This window comes from Anomaloglossus baeobatrachus, chromosome 10 (assembly GCF_048569485.1).
Source record: "Anomaloglossus baeobatrachus isolate aAnoBae1 chromosome 10, aAnoBae1.hap1, whole genome shotgun sequence".
Taxonomy (NCBI): domain Eukaryota; kingdom Metazoa; phylum Chordata; class Amphibia; order Anura; family Aromobatidae; genus Anomaloglossus; species Anomaloglossus baeobatrachus.
This window is the reverse complement of record NC_134362.1, coordinates 200,908,523-200,922,713: the sequence shown is the minus strand read 5'-3', so window position 1 is coordinate 200,922,713 and position 14,191 is coordinate 200,908,523. Positions and strand designations below refer to the sequence as shown.

The 14,191-nt window shown below is 45.9% G+C and overlaps 1 protein-coding gene across 1 annotated transcript in view; it reads right to left on the bottom strand.

Annotated features, from left to right (window-relative positions):
• The window catches only part of LOC142254237 (ninjurin-1-like), a 75,842-nt gene extending 62,113 nt beyond the window's left edge, over positions 1 to 13,729 (bottom strand). The window contains exon 1 of the mRNA XM_075325238.1: positions 13,613 to 13,729. Coding sequence (XP_075181353.1) covers positions 13,613 to 13,729 — 117 coding nt within the window. The remainder of the gene's footprint in view (positions 1 to 13,612) is intronic.
• Between the last annotated feature and the right edge of the window lie 462 nt (positions 13,730 to 14,191).

The window sequence follows — 14,191 nt, the reverse complement described above, 5'->3', positions numbered from 1 at the left end:
AGTCATTGCAACTGAACCCAACTCAACACAACTTAAGAAAAGCCAACTACAGGGTGGACCATTTGAATTCAGTTGGGTTGAATTGAGTTGTCTTAGGTTTTTGTACAGGGTGGGCCATTTATATGCATACACCTAAATAAAATGGGAATGGTTGGTGATATCAACTTCCGTTTTGTAGCTAATTAGTATATGGGAGGGGGGGGACTTTTCAAGATGGTTGGTGACCATGGAGGTAATTTTGAAGTCAGCCAATTTGGATTCAACTTTATTTTTACAGTTCCCAGGCCCTTTTCACCTATCTGATTAACCTCAATCCTTCATGCTCCAGGGTATCACACAAAAAGACATGTCACACGTCCAAAAACCATCTGACCCTTCTCCTTCTACTCCTACTTCTATCAGGTGATATCTCTCCTAATCCCGGTCCACCCCATGCTAACTTTACCCCCTCCCCCACCTCCCATAGAAACCCTGATAATATTATTAACATTCCCTGTACACCCTCACTTCCCTCTTTTAATTGTGCTCTATGGAATCCACGGTCTGTATGTAACAAGCTTCCTTACATCCACAACCTCTTTCTCAATAACTCTCTTAACTTACTAGGCCTAACTGAAACCTGGATTCAGGATTCTGATACTACTTCCCCTGCTGCCATCTCTCATGGTGGTTTACACTTTACCCATTCACCAAGACCTGGAAACAGACATGGTGGTGGAGTAGGCTTACTACTGTCCCCACAGTGCACTTTCCAGGTCATCCCCCCAGCTCCATCACTCTCATTCCCATCCTTTGAGGTTCACACCATTAGGCTCTTCCATCCCCTTCCCCTCAGAGTAGCTGTCCTATACCGTCCCCCAGGCTCACCCACCCAGTTCCTTGACCACTTTTCAGCCTGGCTGCCACACTTCATGTCCTCTGAATTGCCAACCCTGATCCTAGGAGACTTTAACATCCCCATGAACAGCCCCTCCTCCCCTTCTGCATCCCAGCTTCTATCTCTCACCACCTCCCTTGGCCTCTCACAACTCTCATCCTCAGAGACACATGAAGATGGTAACACCCTTGACCTGGTCTTTTTCCGCCTCTGCTCAATTTCTCACTTTGACAACTCACCTCTTCCCCTCTCTGACCACAACATCCTCTCCTTCAAGCTCACAAACCCTCGTACGCCCCAGCACACTCCCACCTATCACACATATAGAAACCTACAGGCCATTGACTCTCAAACACTTACAGACTCTCTACACTTATCACTATCCCCTATCTCCTCACTTTCATGCCCTAATCTGGCTGTAAAGCATTACAATGACACACTCAGAAGCACCCTGGACCAAGTAGCACCCCTCACCCTCAGAACCTCCAAACACCGAGTAAAACAACCTTGGCTCACATCACAAACTCGATTTCTCCAGCGATGCTCTAGGAGTGCCGAGCGCCTATGGAGGAAATCCCGCACACCAGAAAACTTCATCCACTACAAGTTCATGTTAAGGACCTACAACTTTTCCCTTCACCTCGCCAAACAGACCTACTTCACCACCCTTATCTCCTCACTAGCCAACAATCCAAAAAAGCTCTTTGACACCTTTCACTCCCTCCTCAGTCCCAAAGCACAGACCCCTATCACAGACCTTCATGCTGATGACCTGGCCTCGTATTTCACAGAGAAAATAGAAAACATCCGCCAAGAGATCAACTCCCAGTCACCAAGCTTTGTGAATCCCATCCTTCGCCACAGCCCATCCAGCTCACTTTCCACATTTGACCCAGTCACAGAGGAGGAAGTCTCCAGGCTCCTCTCTTCTTCTCGTCCTACCACTTGCTCTACTGATCCCTTCCCCTCACGCCTACTCCAGACACTCTCTCCGGTTGTCACCACTCACCTAACTAAAATCTTCAATCTCTCTCTCTCTTCTGGTATCTTCCCTTCCTCCCTCAAACACTCTATTATTACTCCATTATTAAAAAAAACCTTCCCTTGATCCGTCCTGCACAAGCAACTACAGACCAGTCTCCAATCTCTCCTTCATTTCTAAACTCTTGGAGTGCCTGGTCTACTCTCGTCTCACCCGCTACCTCTCCACTCACTCTCTTCTAGATCCTTTACAGTCTGGCTTCCGCCCTTTACACTCAACAGAAACTGCCCTTGTCAAAGTGACCAATGACCTATTGACAGCAAAACGTAACGGTGACCACTCTCTGCTTATTCTTCTTGACCTTTCTGCAGCCTTCGACACTGTTGACCACCATCTCCTTCTCTCTTTGCTCCATTCTATCGGCCTAAAGGACACTGTTCTTTCCTGGTCCTCCTCCTATCTTTCTGGCCGCTCATTCAGTGTATCATTTGCTGGCTCCACATCTTCTCCTCTTCCTCTCACTGTTGGGGTCCCTCAAGGTTCAGTCCTTGGCCCTCTTCTGTTCTCCCTCTACACTGCCCCAATTGGACAGACCATCAGCAGATTTGGCTTTCAGTACCATCTTTATGCTGATGACACACAGCTATACACCTCATCCCCTGAGCTCACCCCCGCTGTACTACAGCACACCAGTGACTGCCTGACTGCAGTTTGCAACACCATGTCTGCTCTCTATCTGAAACTTAACCTTTCCAAAACTGAATTTCTGCTTTTCCCTCCATCTCCCAACCTTCCTAAACCTGACATCTCCCTCTCTGTGTGTGGCACACCGATAAGTCCTAGGCCGCAAGCCCGCTGCCTGGGGGTTATACTTGACACTGATCTCTCCTTCACCTCCCACATACAATCTCTTGCCCGCACCTGCCGCTTGCACCTCAAGAACATCGCTAGAATCCGCCCCTTTCTCACAATGGAAACGACAAAAACCCTCACCGTGGCCCTGATCCACTCTCGCCTTGACTACTGTAACTCTCTATTAATTGGTCTCCCACTAACTAGACTCTCCCCTCTACAGTCTATCCTTAATGCAGCAGCCAGGGTCACCTATCTGGCCAACCGCTACTCGGATGCCTCTGCTCTGTGCCAGTCATTGCACTGGCTGCCCATATATCACAGGATCCAATTCAAACTGCTTGTTCTCACCCACAAAGCTCTCCACAGTGCAGCACCCCCTACATCTCCACCCTCCTCTCTGTCTATCATCCCACCCGTTCTCTACGCTCTGCAAATGACTTTCGACTAACATCCACACTAATTCGAACCTCCCACTACCGAATCCAAGACTTCTTCCGAGCTGCACCAAACCTCTGGAACGCTCTACCCCAAGAAGTTAGGACAAATCACAACTTACTCAGCTTCAGACGCTCCATCTTTTTAGGGTGGCCTATCACACTCCCTAGCCAAACTAATTTCACCTAATCCCTCTACAACTTCTCAGAACATAACCCCACGTCAAACTCCATGGCACCCAAATGCATCTCAAGGCTCTGGCCAACTGGTCCAGGAAGCCATCATCTATCCCCCATGAGCTGGCTGGATTGTCATTTTAAATAAACACTTGTACCTTGCCCCTCCCCCCATCTCATTGTAGATTGTAAGCTCTCATGAGCAGGGTTGCCATTTTTCCTTTTAAATATTGTATCCTCTATAATTGTTACTTGTTTGTATATGTTTATGTATATGATATGTATATGTTCCTCCTGAATTGTAAAGCGCTGCGGAATATGTTGGCGCTATAGAAATAAAGATTATTATTATTATTATTATTTTTTCCAATGGGAAGAGGGTCATGTAACACATCAAACTTATTGAGAATTTCACAAGAAAAACAATAGTGTGCTTGGTTTTAACGTAACTTTATTTGTTCATTAGTTATTTATAATTTTATGACCACTTATAAAATGCGTTCAAAGTGCTGCCCAATGTGTTGGATTGTCAATGTAACCCTCTTCTCCCACTCTTGACACACTGATAGCAACATCACGGAAGAAATGCTAGCACAGGCTTCCAGTATCCGTTGTTTCAGATGCTGCACATCTTGTATCTTCACAGCATAGACAACTGCCTCCAGATGACCCCAAAGATAAAAGTCTAAGGGGTCAGATTGAAAGACCTTGGTGGCCATTCAACTGGCCCATGATGACCAATCCACTTTCCAGGACAATGTTCATGTAGGAATTCTCGGACCTGACACCAATAATATGATAGTGCACTTGAGGTGTGATGGCCAACTTAAAAATGTCCACCATGGTCACCACCCATCTTGAAAAGTTTCCCCCCTCCCATATACTAATTAGCCACAAACAGGAAGTTGATATCACCGACCATTCCCATTTTATTTAGGTGTATCCATATAAATGGCCCACAATGTATAAAAACTTAACACAACTCAATTCAACCCAACTGAATTAATCTCAATGCAACTTAACAGAACTGAATCGATTTATATTATTTTAACTGTTTTCAACCTAACTGAATCCAATTAGATAAAAAATAACCCAACCAAACCCAATTCAAATCCACTTAATGCCAATCAGTTCAATACAACTTAAACACAACTATTAAAATTGATCAAAACTCAGTTTAACTAGACTCAATTCCCATAAACAATATCCAACTTTATTAACGCAATTCGATGCAACCAAACTGAATTCAACTAAGTTTTGCTGGATTGTGGAAAACAATTAGGGGGTTAAAAAAGTAAAAAAATAAAAATACTTTCCCATCTGATACCCGTTACGCCACATAGTCCAACTTTATTCCTGTCATGCGATGTTTGGCTTTGTACACTCCTGCTGGCACAGCATTGTCGGACTCTGCTTATACCACATAGTCTGGCAAGCAACCTGAGGCTTCCGCATTGTTCAGCCGGAGGCGGGCGTTGGCTGATTTAGGTTCACTGGTCTTCAGCTCTGCAGTACCTAAGTGCTCAAGTTGCTAATTGCCTCATGCAGCTGTCTCCTCCCTTTTTAAAACACTGCCTCCTTTCTGTATGCGCCGATTATAGCTTCACATTTTGCTCCAGCAATCCCGGTCTTGATGATTTTCCTGTTTGTGGTGATCCATGTTGCGCTTCTGAGTAGTGTGAGCATTTCCCTGTTGTGCGTTACTTCCCCCCCTTTTTCTGTTGTTTCTCAGTACACATATTGGCTCTCCTGTGTGTTTTGAGTGCTGCATGTATGAGTTTCTGTTCTCCCTTGTCTGTGTTGTTTTTATGGGGTTTTGTCTTTGTGTTTTCCAGCCCACCCCTAGGGTGTGGGAGAGGAGGAGTAAGGCCAGGGCTTGGACAGCAGTTACGGTCACGCAGGGGGCTCAGACCTGGCTACCATCAAACTTACCTCTGAGATAAGGGACAGTGCAGGGTCTCAAGTCTGAGGGCCAGCCTAAGGTCACCTGTCCCGTTATTAGATACCTCATAACACCCAATGACAATTCCAATGGAATGATTTCAATCAAATTTCCCTGCGTAATTTGAGCTGAATTTGAATTTTGGCAGATTTGCTCATCCTTCATCTCTTTGCAACCCTACCTAAAAAAAAACCCAGGTTAAAATAACTCAGTTTTAAGTCAATCTTAGGTCAATTCAACCCAACTCAATCCGAACTGAGACAACAAAACACAGATGAACCCAACTCAGCTCAAATTATCACAATTTGACACAGCTCAACTGAATCCAACTAAATCAAAATCAAGACAGCTGAAACCAACTGAATCCAAACTGACTGAACCCAACTCAACTCAACTTGATCCAACTTATCACAACTGAAGCCAAATCAGTTCAAATTAGATCAAATTTTTACAACCAAACTGAATCCAACTGTCATGACTTACTCATGGCTCGGCTCCTGCAGAGCCACTGTATGTGTTTGTTTTCCTGTTGTTGGTATCTTCCATGGGTTAGGTCATTAGGGAGGAGCCTATTCTGTTCTGCCTCATTCCGGGGATCATTCTAACTTATCTTGGAACTGTTTTCTTCGATATGCCACCAGTAATAGTTCTTGCCTTGCGGTGTGCTCTTCTTGGTCTCCGTAAATTTCTTCTGATCTTGTGCTGCTACTCAGTACTCCTTCCCCTGACCTCCGTCCGTCCCATTTTGTTTGACTTCCCTGTCTTCCTACCCTCTCTCCCCTTGTTATCCTTGCTTCGCTCTCTCCTCTATACTTAGCTGTCGTCTCAGCTTCTGACCCTGGTTATTGCTCTAACTTTGGCTCTGCTTTCCTTTGGCTCTTGACGTGACCTCCTGGCTTCCGACCCTCGGCTCTCACCTGACTTCGGCTTTGCTTGCTCCTCTGTACAGACGTGATTTCCTGGCACTGACCTTCTGTTTATCAACCACTCTCTTACATCCCTGCAATAGTGCTAGAGACCTCTTGTGGACTTGCGCTAAACTGCACCTAGGAGCACTACATCCTCCCTCTGTTCCTGCAGCCCCTAGTGGTAGCATCCCACCAACTTAACCAAAAGCAATCCAACTGGACACAACTCTTTTCGACTCAAGGCAACTAATTTCAATCCAAACTCAATAAAAATTTATCAAACTGAAGAAAACGCAGTTCAACCCAATGAATCTGACTTATCCAAAGTCGATACAACTCAACACAATGTAACCCAACACAAGTCAATTGACCTCAGATGAATCCAACTCAACCTAACGCAATCAAAGTAAAATGAGCTCAATCCAGTCCAACCCAACTCAACTAGACTAAACTGAGTTCCATTCGACCAATTTTGGGAAAAGAATCTCGCAGATAGTCTAATGCGGGCTTCACACAGGATGATAAATCGTGCGATCGCATAAGCGATCGCACCCGCCCCCGTCGTTTGTGCGTCACGGGCAATAAGTAGCTCGTGGCGCACAAAGTCGTTAACTCCCCGTCACATGCACTTACCTCCTGGGCGACGTCACTGTGGGCGTCGAACATCCACTTCCTGAAGGGGAGGGACATTCAGCGTCACAGCGATGTCACACAGCGGCCGCCCAATAGAAGCAGAGGGGCGGAGATGAGCGGGACATAAACATCCCGCCCACCTCCTTCCTTCTGCATTGCCGGCGAGACGCAGGTAAGCTGTGTTCGTCGTTTCCGGGGTGTCACACGGAGCGATGTGTGCTGCCATGGGAACGATGAACAACCGGAGCACAGAAGGTGGAACGAGGTTATGAAAATGAACGAAGTGTCAACGAGCAACGATAAGGTTAGTATTTTTGCTCGTTCACTGTCGTTCGGAGGTGTCACACGGTACGATATCTCTGACGATGCCGGATGTGCATCACGAATTCCATGACCCCGACGACATATCGCCCGATATATCGTACCGTGTGACGCCGGCATTAGAATATGTTTATTTACTTTTAGAGGACGTTTTGGTAATTGGTATTTCTCATCATAAACATTCTTTAGGAATCATTCAGAGACCGGTGCGAATGATCTGTGCAGTCTGCCGAGTTTGCCAAGACCTTGACCTTAGCGGTGACTGCTCTGGATCTGAATTTGTAGAGCATTGTCACCTTCAGTGTTTCCATGAAGAATTGTTTTCATTGCTTAATGAAGGTCTTTATTCCGTGTGTTGTGTTTTGGCAAATATTGGCTACTGTTTTGTTTCCAAAAACATTTCTGCCTTAGCCATGCAATACATTGTATGCCTGGGCTCTGTAATCCCGGCCAGACAAAATGTAGCTGATTGCTCGGCAGGATTCCTTCCACCTGGATATTTTGCTTTGGCAAAGCTGAATATCATTTTTGGAGGACACATTTTTGTTCGTCATCAGCGAAAATTAACAAAGAAAAAAAAATGAAACAATACACAGAAGTTATGAGTGAATTAGGGCTTTAATCAAAAGGTTTTGCTTGCTTCAATATAAGTAGACATTAAAATCAGATATTTATCCAGCCCTCAGTGGTTCCTTGTGTGCCAAATTCCACTAATTCGCACTAACTTTAGATTTGTTGGTGTCCAATTCAACCATACATTGCCCAAATACCATTTCTCCTGTGACCTTGGGGAGTTTCTGCATCTTGTGCATAGCCTTAGGCACCACTGAAGGTACAAATCCAAAGTATCTGGTCATTAGGGGCCAATTGTGGGCTCCCTCCAGGTAAGGACCATCGCAAACCTACAAGTTTCTCCACCATGTCCTACAAGGTTTGTGGATATTGTTAAACTCTTGACATCTTGTGCCGTAAAACTATGGTGCAGGCAGGAGTCCTCTGGACATGTGCCGTGCTAAGCAGTCGTTAAGATCCATAAGAGGAGGGTCTCAAAGACTTTAAGGGGGTTTTCCAATAATTTACTTTGTTGGCACGTTTTTAGTAGAGATGCGCAATCACTAAAATGCTTGGGTGCTCGTTACTCGAATCGAGAAGGTTGGACGCTCGTATGGGCTCGATTTGAGCAGCGCATTTAATGGATCTTATCCCATCTTATATAGACCCAATGACGCTATGCGGCTGGCCAATTACAGTAATGCCAGTAGTTAACATGGCTACGACATTACTGTGATTGGCAGGCAATCACCGCATGTTTAGTGGCTAAAAAACAGCAGCAAAACATGCGGGGTGGAGACTCAGCATGGAGCCTGTGTACCAGAATACTCGATCGAGTACTGAGCAGTGCCGAGCACCCCAATGCTAGATCGAGTATTGAACAGTACCGAGCATCCCAATGCTAGATCGAGTCTTGAGTAGTGCTGAGCACCCCAATGCTAGATCAAGTACTGAGCAGTGCCAAGCACCCTAATGCTTGATCGAGTACTGAGCAGTGCTGAGCACCCCAATGCTTGATCCAGTATCGAGCAGTGCCGAGCACCCCAATGCTTGATCGAATATTGAGCAGTGCCAAGCACCCCAATGCTAGATCGAGTATTGAGCAGTGCCGAGCACCCCACTGCTAGACCGAGTATTGAGCAGTGCCGAGCACCCCAATGCTAGATCGAGTATTGAGCAGTGCCAAGCACCCCAATGCTAGATCGAGCATCGAGCAGTGCTCAGTACCCCAATGCTAGATCGAGCATCGAGCAGTGCTGAGTACCCCAATGCTTGATCAAGTATTGAGCAGTGCCGAGCATCCCAATGCTAGATCGAGCATCGAGCAGTGCTGAGTACCCCAATGCTTCATCAAGTATTGAGCAGTGCTGAACACCCAATGCTAGATCGAGTATCGAGCAGTGCTGAGCACCCCAATGCTTGATCAAGTATTGGGCAGTGCCGAGCACCCCAATGCTAGATGGAGTACTGAGCAGTGCTTAGCACCCCAATGCTAGATTGAGTACTGAGCAGTGCCGAGGACCCCAATGTTTGATTGAGTATCGAGCAGTGCCGAGCACCCCAATGCTAGATGGAGTACTGAGCAGTACTTAGCACCCCAATGCTTGATCGAGTATCGAGTAGTGCCTAGCACCCCAATGCTAGATCAAGTATTGAGCAGTGTCGATCACCCCAATGCTAGACCGAGTACTGAGCAATGCCGAGGACCCCAATGCTTGTTCGAGTATTGAGCAGTGCCAAGCATTCCAATGCTAGATAGAGTACTCATTAGTCCCGAGCACGCCAATGCTAGATTGAGATCAAGTACTGAGCAGTGCCAAGCACCCCAATGCTAGATTGAGTATCGAGCAGTGCTGAACACGTTCACCCCTCACTATTCTTTAGATATTCCAGTGGTATAAGAATGCATGAAGGAGCAGTTTAGCATTTTCTCCAGATGTGGTGCCATTGTGCTATACTACCATGAAGGGTAAGAGGCACCTTTGTTCTTGGGATCATTGGTCGTTTTAAGGTGATTATACATTGATACAAAATCATAAGCAACCTGAGCCGGAGGATGATGATGCCGGATCTGCACGCTGTTGTGGTGGGTTTTTAATGTTGCTCGGAACACAGGTGGGTCATCATTATGTTTTTTTTCAAGCCCTAGCTGCCAAAAATGAGAGGGAGGCCTTCAGGAATGAAGCATAGAATGGTATTGTAGAGGGTCGCGGGGCTGTAGTTTAAAGCAGGGGACACCCCAGATTGCTACATGATATGACTGGTCCTGGTGGGGTGTGTGGACTTGTGTCGTACAGGTGAGGATCCCTTTGGTTCACATACTGCCACTGACGTCGCTGGCCAGGACCGGATGACAACTCGTACTCAGAAGGAGACCAACAGTTCACTTTAAACAACAATTCCTTACTATACAACTCATTCTTTGTCACAACTTCCCACTCCAGATAGTGGACACATATCTTCCAGAATTTTAGAGTTTTAGTCTAAGTTCCTGATGAGTTTCTTTAGATCTTACTGGTCCTGTAAGTCCCAGCGTTACAGCACTCACTATGACTGCCTTCCCTTCTTGCAGTCCCACGTCAGGTCTCCTTATAGGTCCCAGCATGACCAAAAGTAAAGCTTGGTGCTTCCATATGTCTAGAAGGAAACCGTTTGGGTCGTCCAGTACGTTCACAAGCCAGCTTAACCCACTACCTGGTTGGTTAAGGGGCTTGGATGTTAGGATTCTATACTCTGGCTCCCATAGCCTGGAGCCACTCATCTCTCATTCCAACGTTGTCCATACTCCATGTTTTTGTCAATACTCGAGGTTCACGCTATCTCGCCTTCAGTCTCCTCTCCTTCTCCTTTGTTGTCACAAACCACCCATTGTATGCGACCTTCAAGGCCGACTGACTATACGTCCGTCACCTATGTGTTCACTGTCTCTTTCCGAATGAACCGTCACTTTCCTTTTCACTTGACGCCTCCCATGGTGGGCTAGTCCCAACGATTGACTGTTACTGACCCTACAGCCTGGCAACTTCCTACATTAGTGCTATTGAATACATTACCACATACAATATTTACTATACATTATACATTACGTAACATGATACAGGAACACATCACAATACATTATAATCCATGTGACACAATATTTACAAAAGACACAGGACATAGTTCACAAGACAATAATGGGATTGGTGTCCTCAAGGGCAGGAACATAAAAGCCATAGCCCACCACATTGGGGCTCATGTAGACAGTACCATTTCATAGGCAGGGATGTATCCATGGGTATACTTACCTACATACTAAAATCCCCTGAGAACCTTAACACACAGGAATGCCCACTTCTGGTGGATTGCTTAAACTGCACATTTTTCTTAAATTAAGATTGCCAGCAAGTATGCAGAGGTCATAGAGCTCCGCCAGCCCCTCAAAAGCTCCACTTGATCCTCAAGAGCTCTGCCGGCTCCTCAAGAGCTTTTCCGGCCTCTAAAGAGCTCTGCCGGCTCCTCAGTAGCTCCACTGGCTCCTCAAGAGCTCCACCAGCTCCTCAAGAGCTCCAACAGGTACTCAAGAGCTTTGCTGTCCCCTCAGGTGCTTCACCAGCCACTCAAGAGCTCAGCCAGTCCCTCAAGAGTTCTGCTGGACCCTCAAGAGCTCCGCCAGCCCCTCAAGAGCTCCACTGGCTCCTCAAGAGCTCACTGACTCCTCAAGACCTCCACCAGCTCCTCAAAAGATTTGCTGGACCCTCAAGAGCTCTGCCGGCCTCTCAAGAGCTCCACCGGCCGCTCAAAGCTCTACTGGCCCCTCAAGATCATCATTGGCTCATCAAGAGCTCCACCGGCTTCTCAAGAGATCAGCCGGCCTCTAAAGAGCTGAACCGGCCGCTCAAAGCTCTACTAGCTCATCAAGAGCATCAGTGGCTCATCAAAAGCTCCACTGGCTCCTTAAGAGAACAGGAGGCCCCTCAAGAGCTCTGCCATCCCCTCAAGAGCTTCACCAGTCTCTCAAAATTGTAATTAGCTACATGAAAAAATACCAGTATTATAAATGGTGGGGCGTAACTATAGTAGGTGCATAGGTTGCAGTCACACCTGGACTCTGGAGCTTTGAGGGCCCGAAAAATCTCTTTGGCCCATATGAGAAGACCAATACTATTATAGACGTGATAGTTGGTGGCTCTATTGGAAATTTTACACTGGAACCCACAAGGCTCAATTTATGCCACTGGGTGAGGAGGGGCTTTAAGTTACTCCACTGATCATATGACCGTCATAGAAGAGGGTGCCCAGTCATAGCTATCCTCCCTGGTGACCTGATGATTATAGAGATGGTCTCAGTCCAGGTTGGACTATCCCTTTAAGCCCCTCTCCCGCTAACCCTTTACCATTCCATTCTGTTGTTCATCTTTCCTATGAGCCGCCACATCCCCCCCCCCGTAGGACCCTGCCCCTCCAGCACTGTCCTTCCGGAGCTCTCCCTCCTCCTGACCTGACAACACATTATAACAATTAGTTTTATTGTAGATTAATCCTTGATGAAAACAACGCGGTTAAAGCTTTTCATAGAGCGCGACTGTCAGATGGAATTATCCGGAATCTTTACTAATTCACTTCTCGGAGTCACTGATGCATCTACTCAGTGGACGCCATGTTTTATTCTCAAGTCAGGATTTTTTATATTTTTTTCCTTTATTTTCGAAGTAAGACCCTTCCCAACTAAATAAAAGAGATGCCATCGGGACAGAGACCCCATACATGTGTGATAGATGCGGCCCCGCTACTGACCCCCCATTGGGGCTCATTGAACTCGGCTCTCAGCTCCTTTCATTTGTATCAAAAATTTTGCAAAAAACCCACCCTGCAATATTCAGAGCTCCTTTATAGATGAACAAAGGCAGCAGCGCATGCGCGGCCAGCGCTCCGTTCCGGGCAGTATCCATTCTTGAGATACATAGAAGTCCCCCTTTGTAGCTTTCATGTCAGTCTTCACTGCACTTCTAGTATTATATTCCTCAACCAGAAGCCCAGGATGAGCAGTGTTAGTGGATAGGTGGCTGCGCATGCGCCAATCATTTGCTCAGACATTTGGAAATCAAACAAATGCAACTGAACCGCAGAGAAAAGGGTTACTAGACCGGGCTGTCTTAGAAAGGAGGATCCATGTAGAAGGAATAATTATATTTGGCCACGCGTTTCAAAGTCTTATGGCTTCTTCCTCAGGACAAATCATACACCACATGTATATGATGTGTCCTGAGGAAGAAGCCATAAGGCTTCGAAACGCGTAGACATATAAAATCATTCGGATCCTCTTTTCTACGACAGCCCGTCTATTAACCCAATCTCCTTTCACTCTCTTACTTTCTTCTTTTCTGACAGTGTTTTAGTCTTATTTTTATGAACCAGGACGCTCAGGCTGAACTATATTATTAGCCCTTCAAAAAGGACAGAGTCTTCCATGATATTCCTCTTCCCTCTGTACCGGTCTGTCTACCGTAACTTGTATATGTATTCTGTATGTAACCCCCTTCTCATGTACAGCACCATGGAATCAATGATGCTCTATAAATAATAATAATAATAATAATAATAATGATAATAATAATAATAATGATATAACATTTATTAGGTCTCCTGGAATAGACTCTTATTAAGAAAAGTAGATAAAAAGTGGACATATGTCTACAAAATTAAAAAAAAAACTAAAAAAAAAAATAAAATAAAAAATGCTGCTTTTTTCCAAAAATAGCGCCACCTCTGACTCACAGGTTGTGAGTGGTATTACACTGTTCACTTTATTGGAGTTGCAATACCACGAGCGACCTGTCGATGGTGGTTTTTTAATCCCAGAAACACTTTTAAGTCTTCCTTTCTGCCTTTGTGTCAGTCTTTACTGCATTTGTGGGGTTATATTCATGAATCTAGAATCTCACTACTTACATTGATTCTGTTGCCCTCGTCAGGGCCCGGATGCAGCAGCGGCTCTTCCTCGCTGGACATGTCGCTGTTGTCCGCCGGGTCTCTTCTGTGCGTCGCTCGGTGGAATATCGAGGTCATGTTTAGGCAGAAAAGTGTTTGGGAAAGTGCAAAAGGGGAGAGCGGCGGAGCGATCCTGCGTGGAGGAATAGAGCGACGTAATGTAGGTCGAGCCGCACTCAGTATCACACCCGCGCTCACTCCGCTGACTCCCGGCTTCTAGCACTGTCTGCTGTGAGCTTTATCCCCCGCCGCTGGCTGCTGACGACCACGCGTTCCAGGCTTTTCACAGCTTTTAGCTTCTCTGGACTTTTGTCAAGGTTTTGTTTATTAAGAACAACAGCGGCGACCTCCGACACCAGGACCCCCCTCTAATGCTGACCCCCCGCAGGCTGGAGTCACACCTGGCGTTATGCAGCATTTATATTGACATTTAAAAGCTTACTTTTTTAATTCCAACATTATGTTACAGTTTCCAGCAAATTATTAAAATATCAGAAATAATTTTAATATTTTTTGCCATTTTTGAGCCATTTTTTTATT